Below are 23,501 nucleotides of genomic sequence, written 5' to 3'. Positions count from 1 at the left end.
CTTTTTTAAAAAAAAATCAAAATTTTTTAATCCAAATCAAATTTGCGCGGACCTGAATCAATTACAAAACAACTGTTATTTATTTATAATGTAATTGATTTATAATTTAAAAAAAGTTAGCAATAAGTATCTTACATTTAATATGCGATTGATTAAGTTGGATCAAAATTGCATTTTGCCTAAAAATATTGTAAGTACGAGCTGGAGGATAGTTTCGTCTTTTGCATGTTTTTAACCAAGCGATGGACCGCCAGTTCCAGTCTCCTGGAATGGGGAAATTATGAACGACTACGGTACCAACACACACAGGTGTTGCAAATTGTGGCCACATATATTTGGACTATCTGCTGGCAATCCCATTTATTCTGTGAACACTATTCTTCCACTTATCTTTTTTTCCTGTGTCCAACTGAACACACATGCAGTCTCCACTGCTTTCTCATTTCCAGGTTGTTTTTCTGCTCTTAATTCTTCAACCGTTGTCAGTTTATGCTAATTTCTGCTTCATTTCGTAGTTGTAATCTTTGAAGTATGAATATATTTATGCGAGAGAGATAAATTTGGCTATTTCGTGTGTTAATCATTTGTGATCAGCACGAGTTTTTTTACTGCTGCTGTGTTATGTTGGTTTTTCTTGTAATTGTGATATGCAAAACTACTTTGTCTCAATCCAGTTAAATTGATATCAGAAACCATGCTGTCTTGGGAGTTTTTATCAAAATGCAAGGAAAGTTCTGAGAGTTGAGGCCTTAATGTTTTTTGTATGGAACAGGGAAAGAAGAGGGTTGCTGTTTTGGTGATGGTTGGTGGTATATTTTAGTGATCCTTTCATTGTGATAAAGGGAATTTGGAAATGGAGTCAAGTAGTAAAGAGCAGAAGCGATCAATTGATGTGTTTGAACCATCTGTGACTCGTAATGATGGATGGCCTGCTGGTACTAGGAGGGATGATGGGAATGATGTGCAAGTACTTTCAGTGCAAGGAGAACCAGGTGGGAATCAGACTGGCAGTAAATGGATGGCATTTGAGCTTGAGCCAGACAAATCTCACATCACTTCTGCTGACCATGGTAGTACAGGCTTGGCGGGAAATTCCAAGGGAACAGAAGATGGTGACAACATGAAGAAAAGGATTGAGATGGAGGCTAGTATTGCTGAAAGAACTGCAGAATGGGGACTTATGGTTAGGACAGATGTTGGTGAAGGTAGCTTTCATGCCATAGGTATGGGGGCAAGGGATCTATCTGGAGAAGGAGAAAGAAGTAAGAATTCGCTAGAAAGATCTTCTGTTGGATCAGCAAGAATATCGGAGGAGTCTAGTGTTGGATCTGAATTTCCAAGGGTGTCCCAGGACATAAAGGATGCTTTGGCAACACTGCAACAGACATTTGTTGTTTCTGATGCGACAAAGCCAGATATCCCTATTGTGTACGCGAGCAGTGGCTTTTTCACAATGACTGGCTATACTTCAAAAGAGGTTATTGGGAAGAATTGGTGAGAATTAACTGCTTTAGCTAACCTTATCATTTTGTGCATAGATGCATTAGTTATGTACACTAGAAGCTATAATAGTTCAAGCCCTTCAACTTCAATTGTGGTACTTTACATCAAATGAATGGGTCAAAACTTTTCTTTTTCTCTTGACACTGAGGTCAACAGGGTGTCCCGTTTTCACGATATTAGAGCTGCTTAAACTATTTTGGATTTGTTTATTGTTATGGAATTCGGTAAGAGGCTGAAGAGGGTTGTGTGTTCTTTGGTTCAGCCGTTTCCTACAGGGCCCTGATACAGACCAGGATGAGGTAGCGAAAATAAGGAATGCAGCAAGAACAGGAACAAGCTATTGTGGGAGGCTTCTAAACTACAAGAAGGATGGCACCCCATTTTGGAATCTGCTGACAATCACTCCAATCAAAGATGATAAAGGAAGAACCATAAAATTTATTGGGTAAAGTTCCTTCTTTTCACTTGCACTAACCAATCTTTATTTTCACCAACCCTCTGTAATTCCTTATATTGTGTAGAGGTGATAGGATTAGATGAATACTTCAGTCACTGCAGAAGTAATCAGAAATTTAGTTTTAAAATAAATGTGAAGTCATTATAACTTGCTCCAAAATACATGATAATAGCTTTTTAAAGTAAACTCTTCGGTATACCTGTCAGATCTATTGCAAAATCATTGTGATGATGTTTCTTTCAGTTGACGAGATCAGAATGGTGCTATTTTACCTTCGTTATTAATTTTACCTCCTTACTATGACAAAATTGTTTGCATAGCTTCTGAAAAACATTTACTTCCTTGATCGTTTTCCTCCAAACATAAAGAAATCCAACTATTGCGATAATTGAAGTCAAAGTAATTTCTTTCTGCATTTATCAGGTGCATCTAAAATAAAAGATAGATACAGAAAGTATAGAAATATGTGTATGCTTGCATAACAACTGAGTTTGCAGGTCCTTGCTTTGTACATTTCCTTTTTTTTTTTTTCTATCCTGTTTTGGAACATTTCAGACAATAATGGATCACATTTCATTAAATTATGTGCTGGGCAACTATTAACCAACAGTTGGAACAGGAAAGCGTTACTTTAGCAATCGCCCAATGTATATGGGGTTTAAAAAATTGACAAATATTGGTGTTTTGAACGATATTATGTTGTGTATCATATTATGTTTGTAAGTAAAAAGCATATATATATTTTTAGGTGTCGTTGCTTCTCTTATCAATAGAAAAGCTTTTGGAAGTTCAAGGGTTTATAATTTTTCTTTCCAAATTATTCCTACATACTGGAGATGTAGGACCAATAAGGTACTTTTATATCCAGGTCGTGGGGCTATAGTAGGTTGAGGAGAGTAATCCTTTGGCCACGACCAATGCCCATGGCCTAAATGAATGCACATATATTACACTGAGTTATCTGATTCCAAATATTCCTTGGCAAGATTCCAGGCATAAGTTTGAGGCTGATAACATTTTTTGATATTCAGAACTTGTGTTCATAGTGGATGTTTATCTTTTTATTTTACTCCTGCTGTAGCTACTTTTCTTGAAGTTCTGCTCCAAATTTATATTCTCTTACATGAATGGCTGAGCTAATAACGAAGTTTAAATCCATGATTGCGTTCTCATTCCCCTCCTTAGTTTATGTGTATGGCTATGATGCCATACTCTGAAGCTATTCATCTTGGATCCCGGATGCATCATTTTGTTGATTGGTTGTTTTCTGCTAACATTACCAAGAATTTCCCTTAGTCTGATACATGCCATGTTCCTTGACAGAATGCAGGTTGAGGTCAGCAAATACACTGAAGGGGTGAACGATAAAGCTCTACGGCCTAATGGATTACCAAAGTCATTAATTCGTTATGATGGTAAGTAGCCCTGCACAGCTTGTAAATGCAAATAACCAACTTCAATTTGGAATATGACTTGATTGATTTGCTTCAGCTCGTCAAAAGGAAGTTGCTTTAGATTCCATCACAGAGGTTGTACAAACCCTGAAGGATCCACGGCCCCACAAAAGGTCCCAGAGTCATGACACTGTTGCCATGACTGAATATGAGAAGTTAGATTACATGCTCCCTGGACCAGCTGTAATGGATAATAAAGGTACCCCTAGGCGACAAAGTACTGAGCTGGGTTCAAAAATTAACTTATCTCATTCAGGTTCTCAGCAAGACACAAGGAACAAGTCCAGTAAGTCGGCGCGCATTTCATTAGGGGGGTGAGCCCTGTATTTCCCTGTTTCCAGTTGTTTTTTCTTTCAATTGTGCAAGTTTATATGTCCACAATATGTATTACATATACTGCAGCCAATTTTAATGATAAGGTAAAAGGAGTAAAGAAATTGTACAACTGTAGTTTGCTGGGGCCGGTGGGGGTCTTGAGGTAATCCATCTTAGAAAATTCAAACTTCATAATTCAAAATTTTTAGTCAGGCGAGGTTGCATGGTTATATGAAACTTTGTTATGGAATAACTGATATGATATATCAATCTGGTTGAAATACTAGAAAATCTGTGCCCTTAATTTTTACTAGAGTGTCCTTGACTATCAAGTTTTTCCATCTAAGAAACATGGTATCTGCACAATGTTTGATGATTTTCATTTTGTAGAGGGGGAATATTTCGTATTGGGGCAAGTTCTGGGATTGACAAAGCTGAACTTGCCACTTTATAGAATCTCCATCCAAATTCAATACTTTGATATGCTTATCCAATTTTCCTTATGAGGAATTTGGGTCACCCCATGCTGTCTGTAGTATGGTGAAATTCAATGTTCCCTTTTGACAGATCAGACAAACATTCAACTGCATTGAACTTTTTTGTGTTTCTGTAGGCCCAAAAGGAGGTCTTCAAGCAATGCAGGTATTATTGAAAATCAACAAGTTATGGAGCCAGAGATTTTAATGACAAAAGAAATTCAACGGACAAACAGTTGGGAACAAGCTGAAAGAGAAAGGGATATACGTCAAGGCTTTGACTTGGCAACAACATTAGAACGGATTGAAAAGAATTTTGTCATAACGGATCCTAGACTTCCTGATAATCCAATTGTAAGATGAATCATATATTACTGATTCTATACATTTTATTTATTAGATTCACCTTGTTTTAAAAAAATTGGAGAATGTCTCCCACGTAAAAATCATATGAACTGCTTCCAATTTCAGTTTTCTGTTCATTGTATTAATCATTATCCTTCAGATACCAATCTTTTTCTATTCTGTTAGTGTATTACTTTTCTGGTGAGGTCTTGCATTGGACTATAAGAATGCAACTCTTAACTTGCAGATATTTGCATCAGATAGCTTTCTTGAATTGACGGAGTATACACGCGAAGAAATTTTGGGAAGGAATTGCAGGTCCGAATTTATTTACGTGTTACCGTTTTTTTAAACTCAGTTTGTGATAGCTTCGTTATCTTCAAGTAATGGGTGTAATTGATCTAACTTTTAGCGATGAGACAGAGCAATAGACTGCAGTATATAGTTATTTTTATGTATTTCTCCTAAGTGCCCTCCTTTTATTATCTTTCTCCAAAACAAACTTAATGGTGTACTTATGTATCTCAGTTTTCGTGTTCTGATGTATTTCTTTCGAACAAGAGGAGATACTCCCAATCACTCAATGGAAAAACTTATATAGATCTTCTGACAGGATTGCTCATAAAATTATCTCACTCCTTCCATGCTTCAATTGTAATCTAGATTTATATAATTGGCTTGGTTTTCCTTGTTTATGAAACTCTTTGAAATAGAGGTGTTCCACCCCATTCCTTGCTATTTTCTTTTTCCTTTGGTAAGATTATGTTATCCTGGTTTCAATGTGTATGAATGAATCTGATGTTACCTAATGTGGTTGAACATGCCCAGGTTTCTCCAAGGACCAGAAACTGATCAAGCTACTGTTTCAAAGGTGCGGGACGCCATCAGGGAACAAAGGGAAATTACTGTTCAGTTGATTAATTATACTAAGAGTGGTAAGTTGCGACTTTTGATATCCTCAAAGTACAAGTTAAGAGGACATCAATTACTTGTTAAAAATCTTAACCTGGACTTATCAATTCTCTTGGAATTATCAGGGAAGAAATTCTGGAATTTATTTCACTTGCAACCTATGCGTGACCAGAAGGTAGTATTGCAAATGTGAAATCTTCTTGTGATTTATGCTTGAGCAATTTTGATTTATTGATGATGCAATTTGACCGTCCGATCATTATTGACATTTCAGGGTGAGCTCCAATATTTCATTGGTGTACAACTGGATGGAAGTGATCATGTTGAACCGCTGAAGAACCGCCTCTCGGAGAGAACTGAGCAACAGAGTGCTAAATTGGTATAACTTTTGTTGTTGTCTTCTTCGTTTTGGTTTAAAGTCAGTAGGTAGTGTGTTAGGACTAATCTACTTGATTATTAATCTTTCCAAATCCAAGGGAAGAGGGAGCTTCACCTGTTGCACATTTAAAAAAGCAACAGGAAGTTAGTGCTTCTAATTAACATTCAGTAGGTCCTAATGTTTAAAGATTGCACATTTCATTGCAGAACTTGTTAGGACTTCAGAAACAGTTTGAAACTAGGCCTCCCGCTATTTGATTACACAACCTAACATACACTTGGCCAAATTTCGAATCTAAATAAATTTAGAAATTGAGCACTAACCAATTGATATGATGAAGTAAATATCTGCTAACTGAGTGACATGGTATGCAAAATTAATCAATTGGGGACAGTATCCTGAAAACAGATTATGCATAGAAGTTTGACCTAGATGGTTAATTAGACAAACCTTTTAAAAGAAAATAATTCAAAAATAACGAAAGTAAAGTCTAAAATAGAAATAAATCTCATCATAGTAGTGAATGTGGTGGTTAGGATCATGTCTCGCCTATTAGATTGCATCACCAATTTGCCAAGATATTTTTCAACTGGTTGGCTAACCTTGCAGTTTATGCTCATTGTTAGTAATATTACAATAAAGTTTTTACATTGAGAATTATGAATGGTCTTAGTTGTATAGAGTACTTTGGCTGCTAAAGGGTTTCCTGATAACAAAGAATTTGAAGTGATAAAGTGTTTTCAGGAGGAATTGAGCTCTGATCTGTTTCATCCATAAATTTTTTCTTTCAATATATTGTCATTGCAGAAATATGTTCTCTCTCTTTATTGAGGTAAGTTGCTGGGACCAAATATATGCAACATCATCCAGCCAGCGAATGAAGTCCTTATATTAGAATTAGGGCGTTAGGATTCACTATTCCTTCATGTGTTTTCTCATCATGTTTCCATACCACTCAAGTTCAAGTTAGATCGTCATCAGCTACATATTTCTCCACCAGGTCAAAGCTACTGCAGAAAATGTTGATGAAGCTGTTCGGGAACTTCCTGATGCCAACTTGGTAAGGTATTCTTTCTCTCAATTCTTAAAACCCTTATACAAATTAGTTTTTCAGAATGGTGAACTTGTGCAATAACTTTTGGCCTGAATATAGAGAGACGGTTTAAAATACAGGTTGAATTGTTTTTCATGCTATGATCTTCTGAGACTGTTGTTGGAATTACTTCCAAAGCATGAGTCTTAATGTTATTTTTCTGATGCATGATATGTTATGTCACTTTCAGAGACCGGAAGACCTGTGGGCTATACATTCCCAACCTGTATTCCCCAAGCCCCACAAAAGGGATAGCACTGCATGGGCGGCAATAAGAAAGGTATCACTTTGCAGGGTTGGAATTTCTTTTTAACATTTGTTTTCATCTGTTTAATGATGTAATCATAGCAGACCTAGCATATCGAAGCAAATTATCTCTGGAGTTCATTTCCTTGATCACTGACAATGTGAAGCGCCTGTATTTGATCAAGCTTCCAGGATTCATTTCCATTGTTTCTGCTGTTGATTTCTTGTATCGTCTTCATATAACTGCAAAAGCATTGGAACATGCTGAATATCTTATAAAGTCAGCATATAATAGCAGAGAATCTAAGTTCTCAATTTTTTTGTTGCAGATATCTTACTAATTTTATGTGATTCCTGTCATATGTTGAAAATTCCTATGACAATCTAAAAGAAAGTATATACTGGTGGTAATCTATTGTTTGTTTGAATTTATAGCAAGCAGACTGAAAGTTTCTAGTTTTAGATAGAGATACAAATAAATCTAAATTCACAATTTTTTCCTATTATTATCATTTCAAAATCTCTCTGTGTGTGTGTGTGTGTATATATATTTTCTAGTTTGTGATTGCAAATTCTAAAATAATTTTATTTGAATGATGTGTCTTGTGATTGTCATGACAATCATTATTGGGCACCATTCTTTTAAAGTAAGGGGAACTGAAAATTTTGTGCTACATCATTCATTGTTGACATATTGTTATATATCCCAGAGCAGTCTAGTTGATATGTATCATGTGCAATTTTGTTTGCATGGAAAACCAATGCAATAAGGGGATGCTCCATAGACTTCTTTTGACTAACAAGATCGAACTAGTTTCTGTTATGTCTCATTTGCTTAAAGTCTATGAGCTATGGCCACTCTTATCTTAGATAGCTTAAAGGGCTCACATGATGTTACCTTGTCAAAGGATTGGATTGACTCACTCTTATCTTAAATAGCTTATGTTGCTTCTTTCCATCTCTCGTAGATCACTGAAACTGGTGAAAGGATTGGATTGAACCACTTCAAACCCATACGTCCTTTGGGCTGTGGAGATACTGGCAGGTAAAAAATCACTAAACTGTTTGATTTATAAAAAAAGTGATCCTCCTGGTCATCATTAATTCATTACATGCACAAGCTGCTTAAACATGCGTCATTGTTATATGAGGTTCATCATTGTTATGAGCTCATGTATGTTATCATGTCTGTTGATTAGTATTCGTACTCCGTAATTTACAGTAATTGGTGTCATAGCAAGTTAACTCATCATTTTTGTTTGCGTTTGTATGTGCATTCCGCCATAAATTCTCTCATTTATGGTCGCAGCACTATTGGGTGCATTCCTTATGTTGACAACTTATTTAGAGTGCTACTTCAATAAATAAATATAAGATTGCAGAGAAAGTGACAACCTATGGTATATACATTCACAATCAATTAAAGAATAGTTTAATTCTTTTCAAGAACCATTCTAGTTCATCATTTAAATTAAATTATATTATATGTTAATTTTCTCAGATCGATTGATGATGTAATTAAATGCAACTGTATTGCATTAATTTTATTGAAAAAGCTTAAATATTTGCAAAGTATGATATAACAATACACATTTTTAATATATTTACATTTTTATTCGAATAATCTGATTTTTTTCATCAGTATATATCAAGTCCACTTAAGCATTAATAGATAAAATATAATTACTCTTGAACTTTAGATTAATTCTTAAAAATATAATAATGAGCATTTTCTTAGTTGAGTAGACGATCTTAATAACTAAGTATTATTTTTAAAAAAATACAAGAGCTCAATAACATGTTTACATACATATTAGAGTATATGTTCTGTTTCAAACTATTAATGAAAAATTCAAACTTCTCAACATTTTTGTTCTAGTAAGCAATCCAAAAACTATGATGAACATGTCTAGAAAATATAAGAAATACTAATTAAAAATTTGACAAATAGAATTGACAATTTTAGCAAAGATAGTCAAGTAGAATAAAAATTTTAAACAAACTTATGTTTACACGTCTAGTATATTTGTGTGCATAAGTATATGTGCTAAGAAAGTACATTCACTAACATTTAAGAAATAAAAAAAGTATTACGTGTATATAAGTAAAAAATGAATTTTCAATTAGTTATGTAATTTACCTACGTATCAAAAGAATGAAATATTCTTAAAGAATATTTATAAAAAAATTTATTTATCTCAAGAACTAAAGGATTTGCATATGATACTAATAACTGTTCTGGTTATTTACTTTTTGATACAAGATGTTAAATATTTCTTGAGCTTTTTATTTTTTTGGAGTGAAATTAAAAATGTGAATGATCAAAGAACCTGTTGGATATGCGCAACGCGCATGTTTTGAGGAAACTCCATATATATGATATATCTCTTTGATCGAGGTTCTAATTTTACTGATAATTTCATTTTGTATACTTTCTGTCCCAATTTCATCGCTCTCGTTTCCCTTTTCTGGATATCCACAATGAAACTCCATTTTCCTGGAAGGGAAACTGTTTTTCTAAACCTATCTCCATGATTAACGCAGTAATATGAAACCAACTCGCACCATTTTTAATGTACACATATTTTTAAGATACAAAGCCTACACAATTTCCATCCTCATTTAGAACTTCGTGCTAGCTCATTGATGCTAGCTCACGTAGACCCATAATTTTTGGGATGGAGTGAGTATTACAGGTAATAGACCTGCTACTTTGGGGATGACTCCACCAGTGAACTTGAAAGGTTGAGATTACATGTTTCTAGTGCTTGTTTGAAACTCTAGATGCATAGTCCGAGAAGGAACTACTGAAGTGCATAGGGTTAATGCACTCAATGGAAATTTAATGTTCTTGGACAAGTTAAGATAGTATTTTAGTCGCCTAAGAACAGTATGCTTTTGGATTCCCAAAAATCTACTTGCCAGAAGGCCAACTCAACCCATATGTTGGTTTCAATAATTGAAACATTAAATTGTCAGCAACTAATTTACTTGTTCTACGCTTACAGGAGATCTATATGCTTATATGAAAATCCGTGAAGGATCTAATGGTGCAAAATAGAAACTTCATACAGAGGCTCATTATATGGGAGTTTCTTGTGTTTGTATGTAATAGTAAAAGTAATCGAAGGCCCTAGTCTTTGCAAAACATCCTGCAAGAAATCTTAGATTGTTGTTATTGTTTGATTGATATTGATAGAAAGGAGCGGGCTGGATTAGCTCTTCTTTAGTCCTACCAACTGACTAACCTATTATAGATCTCACAAGTGCTTTTGACTATCATGTACTTATGAATGAGACAAAGTAAATACTCAAATGAATAAGGCTACGAGACGGCGGCTATTGCTTTACAAAAGTCTAAAAGGATAAAATCAATTCAAAGCAGAGTGAATTGGGGGTAAAATCTGGTATCAGGAGCCCAGAGGGGTTCTTGGAGCTTCTATTCGTCCCTGCAATTTTCCAGAATTCAGGCTAACCTATCCTTATGAAAACTAACTGCAAGTTTATTGAAGGGGAAGATAGTAGATGTAAAACAATTTGTTGTTCAAACAGATCTGAGAATTCGAATAACAGTATTTCTTTGAAAGAATAAATGAATTAAAAACAGGGAAGGATCTCTAGTATGATCCATATTTTGGAGAAAGATACTGGTTCTATTATTCCATTCTGTTCATCTGGCGTGTTCTTTTGTTTAATAGAATTTTCTTTCAACATAAGTAGTGGGTTTCATGATAACTACAACACAATCTTCCTTGCCTGTTTCTGTCCACCTTTAGATAAGGTTTATTATCTCAGCATTAAGTCTACTTTGAAAATTATTTCACCTGTGCAAACATAAATGTTTTCTGCAGTGTTCATTTGGTGGAACTGATAGGTAGCGGTCAACTGTTTGCCATGAAGGCAATGGATAAATCCATGATGCTGAATCGTAACAAGGTATAGCTGTCAATGATATGTTTCGTTATTGGTTAATCTAGACAGCTCACTTACTCCTACCTGAGCCATGTGTTCAACTCTGTTAGATTGACTTTTAGGGGCAATCAGCCAGAATTTTGTTTGAAACCTAAGTTTTTCCTGATAAAGTTATAGAGATGCATTATGTGAATTCCATGTTCCAATTACATAGCTTTCCCCTCAGATACAGAGTATTCTTTCATCTTGATTTGCTTAAAGATTGGGTTGAGGATCTAAAGAACTGTGCAGGTTCATCGAGCATGCATTGAAAGAGAAATTATCTCGCTCTTGGATCATCCATTTCTTCCTACACTATACACCTCTTTTCAGGTTATCATCTTTTGAAACTCAATCTACTCATATGTTAATTCACAATGAGGGAAAGTGACAAACATCCAAAATGCAATATGTTACATTACTGTCCCAAGTGATCTTTGGTATATTGTCTGTATCTCCCAACATGATGCATATTTCCATTCTTGGTAAGAAGTGCCTTCTGCCCCCAGATTCATCATTGTGAAATACAAAAGTTTGTGAGGGATGGACATAGCTTTTTGTTTGAGAAAAAAGTAAACAACAAATAATGAACATAGATGAATAATAAAAAACAACATGGAATTGATCCACCTTTTCATCATTTCTGGGATTAAGAATGTGATAAAGATTTTTTCATTCTTCCATTCAAGTTTACAAGGGCTTGCCTAGGATACAGTATCTGATATTGGCAGGGCTTTGAGCATTACTAGCTCCCTTATTTTGATTTCTTGTAGTTTTTCCTGATATCCTCCATCTTCTGACATGATACCCATTTGTTTCCAAGTCCAGACACCTACACATGTTTGCTTGATAACAGATTTTTGTCCTGGAGGAGAGTTATTTGCATTGCTTGACAAACAGCCGTTGAAAATGTTTAAAGAGGACTCAGCCAGGTAATTGGTGGTTAACTTCTTTATTGAATTTTAGAGAAAATAAAAATATTTCTCACCATATCTTTGATATTGATGTTGATATTGACGTACACAAACATAAACAAAGTGCATCTTCATTCAAATATATCCAAGAACTTGCAGTTTTCCTATCTTTTATGAATTAGATTATCATGGTGGTATCAATGCATTTATTTTGCAGCTGCAACACATGCAATAGTATGAGAGTTCCTAACAATTTTAGAATGGACAAAAACATATATAGATGATAATTGTCATTCTATATACTAAATATTTTTCGAAGATACTTTGCATTTTGCTTCAGAATTGATCAATTTTACTAGGTCTAGAAAGCTTGAAGCTTGTAGGTGTATTGTCTGGCATGAAGTTGAAAATTACTTTGATATAAAGTAGGGAGGTAGACATTAACAAAGTTGTATATCATTTATGTTTCATTGCATACTCCAAAAGCAAGGGGCTGTATTTGCTCTTTTCTGAAAATATGTAACTTTTTTGCTATCTTTTGAAAAGTGGCAAACTAGTATAGGCACTTAAATTGGGGATAATGTCGTAGCTTGATAGGGCATTTTTGGATGAAAAGATGAAGTTTGCATTCACTTTACAGTACATAATCTAAAAATCTTTCTGAATTTCCCTTGATTTTTCTTAAGTGAAAATGTTTTTGAATTGGTCACTTGAACTGACCAGTTTATTTTTCAGGTCAATATGATATTTTATTCTGAGAAAATTGTGTGATCCTTTCTTCGAATATGTAATTGGGAGTATTCTATGTCGAAACCCTTGTTTCCCAAACTATGGACTAGGCCTTGAGAAAGACATGAAATGCTCGTGGAACGTACTTTCGTAAAATTGCTTTAGACAATGAACCAAACAAATATGTTTCCAGACTAGAAACGAGGAAACATTTTGAGAAAAATAAATTCAGACATACACATATACTTTGTCCTGAAGTAGATTATTATGAATGCCGATTTACCTATTGAAGAAAAGTTCAGACTAAGTTATGATTTTATTCCCCTGTTTCTTCTTTTCATTCCCACAAATTGACTGCATGAGAATGAGGTGGGAAGAAAAAGAAAATGTGGCGGTGCAAAGGCCTGTTGTCTTGTCTGGTCCCCAGTGTTGCCCGAAGTGTACAGCATCCAGTAGTGATTCTGGTTTGAAAGAGTATTATTGAATAGTAATAAGAGAAAGGATTGATTTACATTGACGAGCTAGTCCCAATTATATAGTGTTAGGACTAGATATGATTGATCTACCTACCAAGAATAGCAACTATAAATAAGGCAAACATACACAAAATCTTAATCAAATCTTCTAACACTCACCCTCAAGCCGGAGCATATATATCAACCATGCTCAGCTTGCTATATAAGAACTGAAACTGCTTGCACCCTAAAGCCTTGGTGAACACATGTGCTATTTGTTTTGATGAGGAGTAAATGGAGTACAAATTTTTTCTACTCATCACTGCTTCACGGATGAATTGACAATCAATTTCAATATGTTTTGTCCTTTCATGAAATACTGGATTGCTTGCAATATGAATGGCTGCCTGATTATCACAGTAAATAGGTAGTAGCTTATCGTACAAGAACCCCAATTCTCCCAACAAAGTTTTTGGCCACATCATGTCATTAGCAGTAAGAACCATAGCCCTGGATTCAGCCTCTGCACTAGACCGAGCAACAGTTTACTTCGCCAAGTAGCCAAATTTCCCCCAAGATAGGTGCAATATCCAAAAGTAGATCTTCTATCATTTCTAGAGCCAGCATCAACATCTGAATAAGCTTCTATCTTTAGATGACCATGTTTCTTGAACAACAAACCTTTACCCGGAGCAACTTTAACATACTTGAGTATCCTGAGTTGTGCAGCTTGCCTATGGATAGTCAGGGGTCTATCCATATATTGACTCACTATGCCCACAACAAAGGAAATGTCCGCTGATGGGAAAACAATGAGCAAAGAGAACATTATCAAGGGTAAGATCTTTAGAGCAATGAATGATACCGGAGCTAGAAACAGGAGAATGAGTGCCATCAGCCAAGCGTACAGGGGATAAGGTGGACATAGATAAAGAGGTCAAACAAGATTTGTTACCAGTGATGTGAGTGGTGGCTCCAGCGGCACCTTTCAATGAAGCAAAAAACCTGTGACAGTGCGTCCATCCCGTTTTAAAATAAAAAGTTTCTCATGGGAATACATATTGCATAGAGTATCCCATATTTCCTTTGGTGGAACTCAGAAACATTACATTGGCACTAACATTCTCCTCCATACTATTGAGCAACCAAGTCATAACAGAATATTCAGATTGTTGCTATGCAGCAAATTTTTCATCATTAGTTGTTGGAGGAGAGGAAAGAATATGAGATAATTTTATTTTGAGAACCAAGAAAAAATTAAAGGCTCGAGACCAAAGAACATAATTACGGCAACGGTCGTATCAAGTACATCAGAGGAGGACACCATAGATTGACAGTTTAAGCACACAAAGGTATAGGACAAAGATTAAAAACATATCACAAGGCTGTAAACATTCTGTTTCTTCTTCTTCTTTTTTTTTTTAAGGGATCATATCTACAGTAAAGTGGAAAAAAAAAAGAGTGCCGTTAGAAGGAAAAGTTGACAGAAAACCGAGGTTGACGACGAAGATAGGCGGCGCAGATGTGGTGGTGGGTTGGTGAAGCGGGTGAGCTAGGGTTTTACAGGTTTTGTTTCGCAAAACCTGCTCGATACCATGTTGAATAGTAATAAGGAAAGGATTGATTTACATTGACGAGCTAGTCCCAATTATATAGTGTTAGGACTAGAGAGAATAAGGTAAGGATATGATTGATCTACCTACCAAGAATAGCAACTATAAACAAGGTAGATATACACAAAATCCTAATCAAATCTTCTAACAAGTACTTTTTTGGAGGTTTGAGGGAATGGAAGATAGTTGTGGGGTTTAGTACCAAGAGGCAAGGGGCAGGCAATAGATGGTGCCATGGTGGGGTTTGGAGGTGGTGGAAGAAACTGAGGTGGTTCCTTCCAGTTTCATATAACTTCTGGTACCCTAATGGGTTCTTACCACGGCCACCAGAGTCAGTTAAAAGTGGACAAAAGGATGAATATGACTGCACTGGCGAAATGGAAATGAACCCTTAACTTCTGTATTCCCATATAAGGAATTTGTATGACACCCAAACAACACCATATTTTGCATATAGTTTCCCCACCATTTTCCTTAATTGAGAAGATATACTAAAAATAAAGTGAATTGCAGGGCATTGGAGGATACTCCAAATTTGATGTTATTGTAGGCTCAACTATTAGACAAAGTCAATTTCAGCAGTTCTTTTAGCTAATCTAGTTCAAGATACTGATCTTTTCATCTTAAAATATGAAGAATATGTTTGCCTCCAAGCTACCTTTTCCGAAGCTTTTGAATGTTCAATTTATATGAACTCATGATAATATTTTTGACATTCTTTATGAAGAAAACAAGCCACTTTGTATTTTGGTTTTTGGTTTTTGTGTCGTATTTTTATTGAGCAAGCTGCTCTTCAGATATTCATGAGTTTTACTATGAACACTTAATGTCATTAATTTCCAGGTTTTATGCAGCAGAGGTCGTCATTGGCTTGGAATATCTTCACTGTTTAGGTATTCCACATGTTTGCTACAAATATCTATTTTTCTTGATGCATATTAGGTGGCATGCACCTTTAGCATGTTTACCTTCCTAAGTCAGAGTTGAGTCCAAGTCCTATATTCCTAATTGATTCCTGTTGGCATTCATAAATATAAGGTATGCCATCAGATTTTCGTGCTATTTTTCCAGTATGTATATCAACATTATTCTCAAGAAGCTTTTGTGATACCTTGTTTTACAAGGACTAAGACATTGAGGAGGTTCGTTACTCTAAGTGACTAACACTAGACATGTTTGTTTATCTGCATGGGTTATTCGCTTTAATATATGATCAGTGGTTTCAGATTTCATCTCCTGTTCTCTCCTTACAGGAATTATTTACCGGGATTTGAAACCAGAAAATATTCTTCTTCAGAAAGATGGGCATGTTGTGTTAACAGACTTTGATCTATCATTTAAGACAGCTTGTAAACCCCAAGTACGTAAGATCTATCCACTTGCATATTATTTATTCTATTAGACTCATGTCTTAAAACTGATTCTTGACAAATAGTTTCCATCTTTTTACCTGAAGACCTGGCATTAATCCATGTTTACCAAAACTTTAGGATCATTTTTTTATTCATGATCACTCTTCTTAAATAACCTTTCTGGAATTTGATAAATCAAAAGCATTTTTAAAGCTATAGCTATGTTTAATATCCGGAAAGGGTTAGGCTAAGGTTTATTTCCTTCTGTTACGGATTTCATGAGAAGTTTAATTGTTATCATTGATCAAACTGGGTTACAACTTACAACAATAAATAGATGGCTGAAACTCAAAATATATTGTTTCCCTTGCAACATATTCGAAGCCCAATTTAAATGAAAAATTTGCGGCTAGGATTTCCCCGTACAGGAGTGGTTTGTTGGTTCTTTCTAGTTCTATCTATCATCTTTTATCTTCAGAAAACCATTATTATTCAGCATATACATGTAACCAGCCTCTCCCATAATAAGCAATCATGAAATACTGGGGTTCTGGTACTATTAATGCTCTTTAGGTTCAAAATGGAGAAAGTTCAATTTTGATACTTCACTAAAGGAGACAATATCTTGCAGGTTATAAAGCATCCTCCACCAAAGAACAGAAGATCTAGGAGTCAACCACCTCCAAGTTTTTTTGCAGAACCAAATACTCAATCAAATTCCTTTGTTGGAACTGAAGAATACATTGCACCAGTATGGTGATTTTTCGTCTTCTGTAATACTCAATGTTCCATTTTCTTAGTTAGCAGGCTAAGGCATTTCTCGCTATTTTACTGCTTCTCCAAGTATATTTTGAATAGTAGGTCTAGCCTGCCAAAAACCATGACTTTCAATTAAATCGAAGTCTTTGATTTGAGGCAAGTAGATATTAACCAATGATGTATACTTTCTAGTGTTGCAGGGTTGCCATTACTAAATTAGTAAACTTTCATAACTTTAAGTTGTGAGTTTCTCTTGTAAGGATGCCAAACGGGTTGATATCGTCACCTAGAAAACGACTCTCATGGCATGACTTCAATGTATTAAGAGCCTATTTTCTATATCAGGGAATAGAAGAAGCAAACTTAATATGGGTCAGCAAATGCATGAATGTAGAAAGTTCATAGAATTTAATCATCTGTTCTCTTTTCCTTTTGACATGGTTGAGCATGGATCAGAGTGACTGAGCCTCTTAATGTTAACGCACAAAGATGCATCGACATATTCTTACGTGGGAGGCCATCTTCTGAACAGGCATCTAACTACAACACATTGGTAAAATTGTCTTGAAATGAGTTGTAGGGAAACACCAACTGTTGGTCTTAAAACGGCATCAACTATCATTTACTATGTTTCATATGTTACTTTCTTGAGTTTAGGCTCAGATTTGAATTTTCTCAGCTTTTATTTTGTATTTTTACTCAAAAGAATGAATTATATCTGATGCAAATTCTGGTGTGAGCATATAAAGTTATTGTGGATACTCAGTTCTGCTGGTGACTTAAATGCAGGAAATCATTACTGGTGAAGGTCATAGTAGTGCTATAGACTGGTGGGCTCTTGGTAAGTTTATGAAAGTGAAAGACTCCTGAGTTACATTATTCTGTGAATTAGAGCCATCAATAGGTGAGGAGCTTATTTTGAAGGCCCTCCCTTTTGCCTATATGTCAAGATAAAAGATCAATAATACTGCAACAGCAATTTTCCAGCATATAATAAAATTTGAAAGTAGAACATGGATCTTTACTCAAGGTAAAACGGCCACCAATTTTGACTTTGTGGTAATGACTCTGGTTCAACTTGCTGCTGTGAAGCTGTGGTATGGAACTTATTTTGTATGTCTTGGTCATTCATATAGGAGATAGTGCTTTTCAACAACTTCTTCTGTAGATGTTTAGATATAATAAAGGCTGATATTCACTTAGAAACAGTCCTTCCATTCGAAATAAGGATAACTGGTAAACATACTAAATCATCCATTTATTTAGATACTACCACCAAAAAATTTACAAATTCATAAAAACGAGAATGGCCTTTTATCTGTTCTGTTTTCCTCAAACTTCCAATTATATAGGTAAACTGAACTTCATTCATATTTAATCAGCCAAATGACTTACTGATATAGATATCAATTATGTATGCTACTAAAACAATACACATCAACATTATATGCGTCAATACGTGTTTTGATATATCATATTTTGTATAATTCACCAGATAATGGATTTCCATTTTGCTGTAATTTGCACTAGTGATGAAATTTCCTAAAATGCAAGCTCACCTAGTATTCATATTCTTGGACTCCACATCCATAAAACACCTTGAAGTGCCACATCATATTATGTGCAGTTCTTTACTTTCACTTGTGAGTATCAGTTCTTTTCTTTCTTCATAATTAATCCTCCATGAAAGTTGATCCAGTATCCTGTTTCAATTAATTAATTCACACACAAAAAAGAAAAATTGACAACTCATCGTGTGAGCATTATCTGTGTTTAGACTGTCCTTTATTGGATACAATAGGATCACTTAATCTATGTGTTGGTACCCAGGTACAAGTCTTGATTATATCCAGTCTTTTGGTAGGATCTCCTTTTAGGAGAGGCAGGAATCTTCTCTTCTTTCCTGATCCTTTTTACTTTTCCTTAACAAGTCTCTATGTATGCATTTAGGTCAATCTTCTAGATATATAATAGTCCTTAAAATAATGGGAAGAAGAAGTAAGCTATTCATGCTTTAGAGTGATTGCTCTCTTCTCATTTATATACTATATGTTCTATAATTTAGTGAAGAAAATACATGAAAACCTTTCCATCTCTATTTCCCTCTTCGCCCAAATCTGTTTTCATATTTCTACAAATTGCTTTTGTTGTATAAAATGCTGATATGGTTATGATGATCATTCTGATAACTTTTCCATCTATATTTCCCTCTTCACCAAGTACATTTTCCAAATTTGTATTCATATTTCTATAATTTTCTAATGTTGTATAAAAAATGCTGATATGGTTATGATGATCATTCTCCGGAGTGACAAAAATTAGATGTAGTTGGTTTCGACATAACTGCATGTGATGAGACTTATAAATTTAGATTCAGTATATTGCGGACCTGAAAGAAGTCATAAGGATTAAAAGATCACCTTGGATATTAGTAATCGACTGAAGATTTCATAAGAAGTGGATTTCTTGTCCCTCCATCCTGCTAATGCAGACCAGAATTTCCTATGTATATCTTTCATTTGCATAGGTAGGCAGAAACCTATACACTTAACTTAGATATCTCATTCCCAGAAATAGAAGCTCTGCATTCGATGAATTATCTTATTTGCATTGCATGGTTTCTTGTCTTCCAAGACATTCTGTCTTAATGAATGGCACAGGATTTAGCTTCAAAATGGCCATACTTCTGATTCCATAATCATTTAATTTTTAAATTCAGGTATACTGCTCTATGAAATGCTTTATGGGCGTACACCATTCAGGGGAAAGAATAGGCAGAAAACCTTTGCCAATATCTTGCACAAAGATCTCACCTTCCCAAGTAGCATTCCGGTAAAATAATGTATTTTATTGAGCATTACACTTATAATGTTTTCTTCCATGGTTTCTGACACTTCCTCGGTATCTTAACGTACATTGGGAACAAAACATTACCTCTGTGATTTCCGGACATGCCATTTAAATTTACCACATTTTTACTAGGGAAACTGTTGGTTAACGGTAGCGGCTGATATTGCTGTACTTCCGAAGTTTAGTTCCTCCGCTACCCAGCTTGTTGTGTGTTTTAGGTGAATCTTCAAGAACACTCCCTAAGCTACTGAGTGGATTGGGGGTAGAGGTGGTGTCGGAGATGAACTTTTCCTTTAAATATTTCTCTCAGAATGATACTGGATACAAGACTGAAGATTTAGAGGTGTGAATATTTTATATAGCAAGAGTACAAACGAAAATATTGATACAACACTCGTGATCTTTTTCCAAAAAATCTGCTGTGATCAAATTAATTCCTTCCTCAAGGAGAAAAGAAAAGAGATAAACTAGAGATGTTTACAATCCCTAAAAATCCTCCAACGTTGATTTGAATTCTACAAAGACACAACCGAACATAGTTATCATACAAAAATCAATTTAATGATCTCCGACTTCATTTCTTTTCTGTTTTCCCACATATTGAACTTGTTCTGCTCTTCTCAGTGAATGTTATGTAGAAAAACTACCTCAAGGGGGAAAAGGAATTGGCAAAAGATAGTTTTTAAACAAGATATACGTGATAACGTATTTTTACCATATATAAACTCCCATCAACTAACTGCATACATGAGATACTCTGGTAGCTGTATTTGACCATCTAGTATATCCAATTTATGATTATTGTAAAAAAGAATTATAAATTAATACTTTCTAGAAAGAATCCAATTTCAGGGAAGTTGTTATCTGATTTTAACCACTTTCTAGAAAGTGTTGAATTTTATAAGTATACAAGAACCAAGCAAAGATTAATGAATATTTGGGGATATTTATGCAGGTTATACATTTTAAGTTTGGGTATTGTAGAGACAGTAACTGAGATTCTTTTGAAGTCAGGCAGAAGTCTTGATATGGTAACTTTGCAGGTAACACTCCCAGCAAGGCAATTGATTCATGCATTGTTAAATCGAGATCCTGCCAGCCGTTTGGGGTCAAATGGTGGCGCAAATGAGATCAAGCAGCATCCTTTTTTTCGTGGAATACAATGGCCTCTCATTCGTTGCATGGTAATCATCCTCTATTAGTTTTATCTAAGCTTAATTGTAAAATAGTTACAACTGGAAGAAGAATTAATCTGTCCTGACCAACTGTATGCAGAGCCCACCACCACTAGATGTACCTCTTGAGTTAATTGGAAAAGAACCAGATGCAAAGGACATAAACTGGACAGATGATGGAGTTCTTGTACATCCAATGGAACTATTCTAGAGGTATGATCATTTCCCATAGGCTTTGTGCTATTCTCTGGATTTTCTCTTCTTAAAGATTATACATTAACCCCAGTGGTTAGACAGCCTATTCTGAAAGAAGTGGCGTGTATATAATAACAAATTAATGTTTAAGTGTAAACTGCAGGGCTACCTCTGCTCGTCTTATCGGAGCAATTTACTTCATGTGTGCAGAAGGCAACGACTTCCATATGGTACATGAACACAAAAAACAATACAGACTCCCAAATTCCGTTATTACTTCCGTTTAAGCCCAGTTTGAGATAGTTTTCCCCTTGGTTTGTTGTGGCTGAGGAGGTGATGGTAGTGGTGTTGGTTGGAGGGATATCATATTTGAGCTCGTTTTCCGTATATAGTTATAGCGTGGATGGCGTCTAGTTCTGCCCTGTCTGTTATCTCGATGTAATATCAATTAATTTCCACTATATTGTTGTGCAGTAGCCTCTGACCTGCACTCTTTATTTCTACTGATGAATAAAGAGTTGCTATGATGCAACTGGTCTCTGTTGTCCATAACACATGTTATATATTCACAGGAAAGATGAGAACAATTATAACTCAAAGGAGAAATGGTAATACTCTCCTTTCCAGAATTAATGTTCTACTTCTCTGAAAGTGGGATTTCCGATTGAGAGTTGAAACTTGGTCGAATCAAAGTGTCTTAAGGTCAAATTCAATCACAAAGGAAGCCAAAACTTGGAGTGTTACTGCGATTAAAATCATTGTTAAAATTCATGGAACCTCTGTTTTTTGCAATGTTGTAAGACCGTAGGTAGAAAACTGCCTAAACAGATATCCCACATTTGTGCATTTGAGTAAATCATAACAAAGTCAAATTTTCGGGTGAATATGTCCATTATGTTTTTACTTGCTATTTATTTTCTGCATTTTTAATATATCAAATAACTAAAAACATAATTGACAGCCATTATATCTCATTTATTTGATCATTGATTCACTATGAAGTTGCATAGGAATCAGTTCACGATCATCCATCAGAAGTATGCTGGGTTTTAATCTTTTGTATGCATGTTAATTGTCTTTTCTTGACTTGTAAATATATGTAAAGTAAATGATGTGATGAGGTCTTGCATAAACAAATAGTTTGAGTCCTCACAAGTTAAAATATTAAATTAAACTGGATTTGATGATCCAGGCCTTCCATTCATAATCACAATGTATGAGATGCTATCATTTTTCACTTTATTGTATCACCAGTTGTGAAATGATTTCAAAGTACTGAAAAGTTGTAGATACATGTTATTTTTCTATTTCACTTAGTTGTGAGGGCGATAATCCGTTTTGGTCAATTGGTTGGACTTAACATAGAGTAGCATAACTCACTTGGAGTTCTTCAAATTATGTGAAAAATGAGACAAAACATGTAGGGGATCTCATGGAGATGAGAATGGTGAAAGTGACATCATATAAAATTATTTCCATGCGAAACATAACAAGGGGATATGGAAATAGTTCTATGAACCTCAGGTTGAAGGAAGTGGATCGGCCCGGGAAGTGCGAAAAATCAAAATAAATCGAAACAAAGTATGTAAATTACCCTAGGGATGCACCTTTGATCTTTCCCAAGCATTTAGTGTACAAAATAACCATAGACCAAGAATAAAGCAAGAAAGCAACAAAATCATAAAAGAACCATACCCTCATTGATTTCTTGAACCGGCTACTAACGTTGATTCCTCCCTTCAATGGATCGAGATGTCTATGTAGAGATCTTCCAAATGTGTCTACGCTTGCACTAGGAGGATGTGATCTTCTTGTACTGGCAAGAACACAAAAGACTAAGAATCAAATGAGTTACTTTAATTAACATTTTTTATTTTCTTTCATCTCAAAGACCAAGAAAAATTTGAAGAGAAAAGAGAGATAGAGAGAGAGACTGAAACTGAGGAGGAGAGTTGTATATGGCTCCTTCAGATTTAAGGATATATATGATCTAGTCAAGGCCCTCTAAGGCTTTAGGCTTGTGTTTAATGGATAGGGATTAATTTAATTAAAATTAAATCAAACCTACGGCTAATGGACTTAAATTAAATCAAATTCATTTACAAGCCCAACATTAAACTCCATATCTTTTAATCCAATTAAAATCTAAAGCCTTTATCTCATTTTCAATTTATAAATTCAATTTATGAATTGGACCAAGTCCAAATAAATTAATCCAATTAATTTAAGAATTAACTTAAATTTTAATTAATCCAATTAATTAAATCTCAACTAATTCATCCATTGAATTGATGTAAATAAATGGTCAAATTATTTATTCCCTCCAAA

General features: G+C 34.9%; 1 protein-coding gene and 1 long non-coding RNA gene across 5 annotated transcripts; one reads left to right on the top strand and one right to left on the bottom strand.

Annotated features, from left to right (window-relative positions):
• Positions 1 to 293: 293 nt before the first annotated feature.
• Positions 294 to 21,725, top strand: PHOT2 (phototropin 2). 4 transcript variants are annotated; one of them, XM_011093656.3, is made up of 24 exons: positions 295 to 449; positions 773 to 1,494; positions 1,766 to 1,948; positions 3,284 to 3,375; positions 3,452 to 3,728; positions 4,343 to 4,559; positions 4,798 to 4,868; positions 5,379 to 5,485; positions 5,588 to 5,637; positions 5,737 to 5,841; positions 6,842 to 6,901; positions 7,125 to 7,214; positions 8,149 to 8,225; positions 11,032 to 11,116; positions 11,384 to 11,464; positions 11,960 to 12,063; positions 15,686 to 15,735; positions 16,096 to 16,202; positions 16,826 to 16,945; positions 17,743 to 17,794; positions 19,673 to 19,785; positions 20,847 to 20,987; positions 21,079 to 21,191; positions 21,337 to 21,725. In XM_011093656.3, exons 2-23 carry the CDS (start codon positions 854 to 856, stop codon positions 21,187 to 21,189), a joined length of 2,934 nt encoding a protein of 977 aa, XP_011091958.1. In that variant the 5' UTR covers positions 295 to 449; positions 773 to 853; the 3' UTR covers positions 21,190 to 21,191; positions 21,337 to 21,725. The 4 variants fall into 4 exon arrangements, with proteins under 4 accessions (XP_020552874.1, XP_088742183.1, XP_011091958.1 ...); XM_020697215.2 differs by having other exon boundaries at positions 294 to 449; positions 5,379 to 5,637; XM_011093657.3 differs by lacking the exon at positions 11,384 to 11,464.
• On the bottom strand, positions 13,231 to 15,487 carry LOC110012689 (uncharacterized). Its single transcript, XR_016067903.1, has 2 exons — positions 14,185 to 15,487; positions 13,231 to 14,027 (listed from the first exon to the last, which is right to left on the bottom strand). It is a non-coding gene; the product is annotated as an uncharacterized LOC110012689 (long non-coding RNA).
• Positions 21,726 to 23,501: the final 1,776 nt, after the last annotated feature.

This window comes from Sesamum indicum, linkage group LG10 (assembly GCF_026168435.1).
Source record: "Sesamum indicum cultivar Baizhima isolate 11 linkage group LG10, ASM2616843v1, whole genome shotgun sequence".
NCBI lineage: Eukaryota > Viridiplantae > Streptophyta > Magnoliopsida > Lamiales > Pedaliaceae > Sesamum > Sesamum indicum.
This window is presented reverse-complemented; position numbering and strand designations above follow the sequence as displayed.

Bases quoted from the DNA above. Each gene is read 5' to 3' on its own strand.
- PHOT2 (XM_020697215.2), top strand. From the start codon at position 854: ATGGAGTCAAGTAGTAAAGAGCAGAAGCGATCAATTGATGTGTTTGAA. The intron at 4,560-4,797 runs GTAAGATGAATC...CTTAACTTGCAG, and splicing joins GACTTCCTGATAATCCAATT to ATATTTGCATCAGATAGCTT. The intron at 4,869-5,378 runs GTCCGAATTTAT...GAACATGCCCAG, and splicing joins ATTTTGGGAAGGAATTGCAG to GTTTCTCCAAGGACCAGAAA.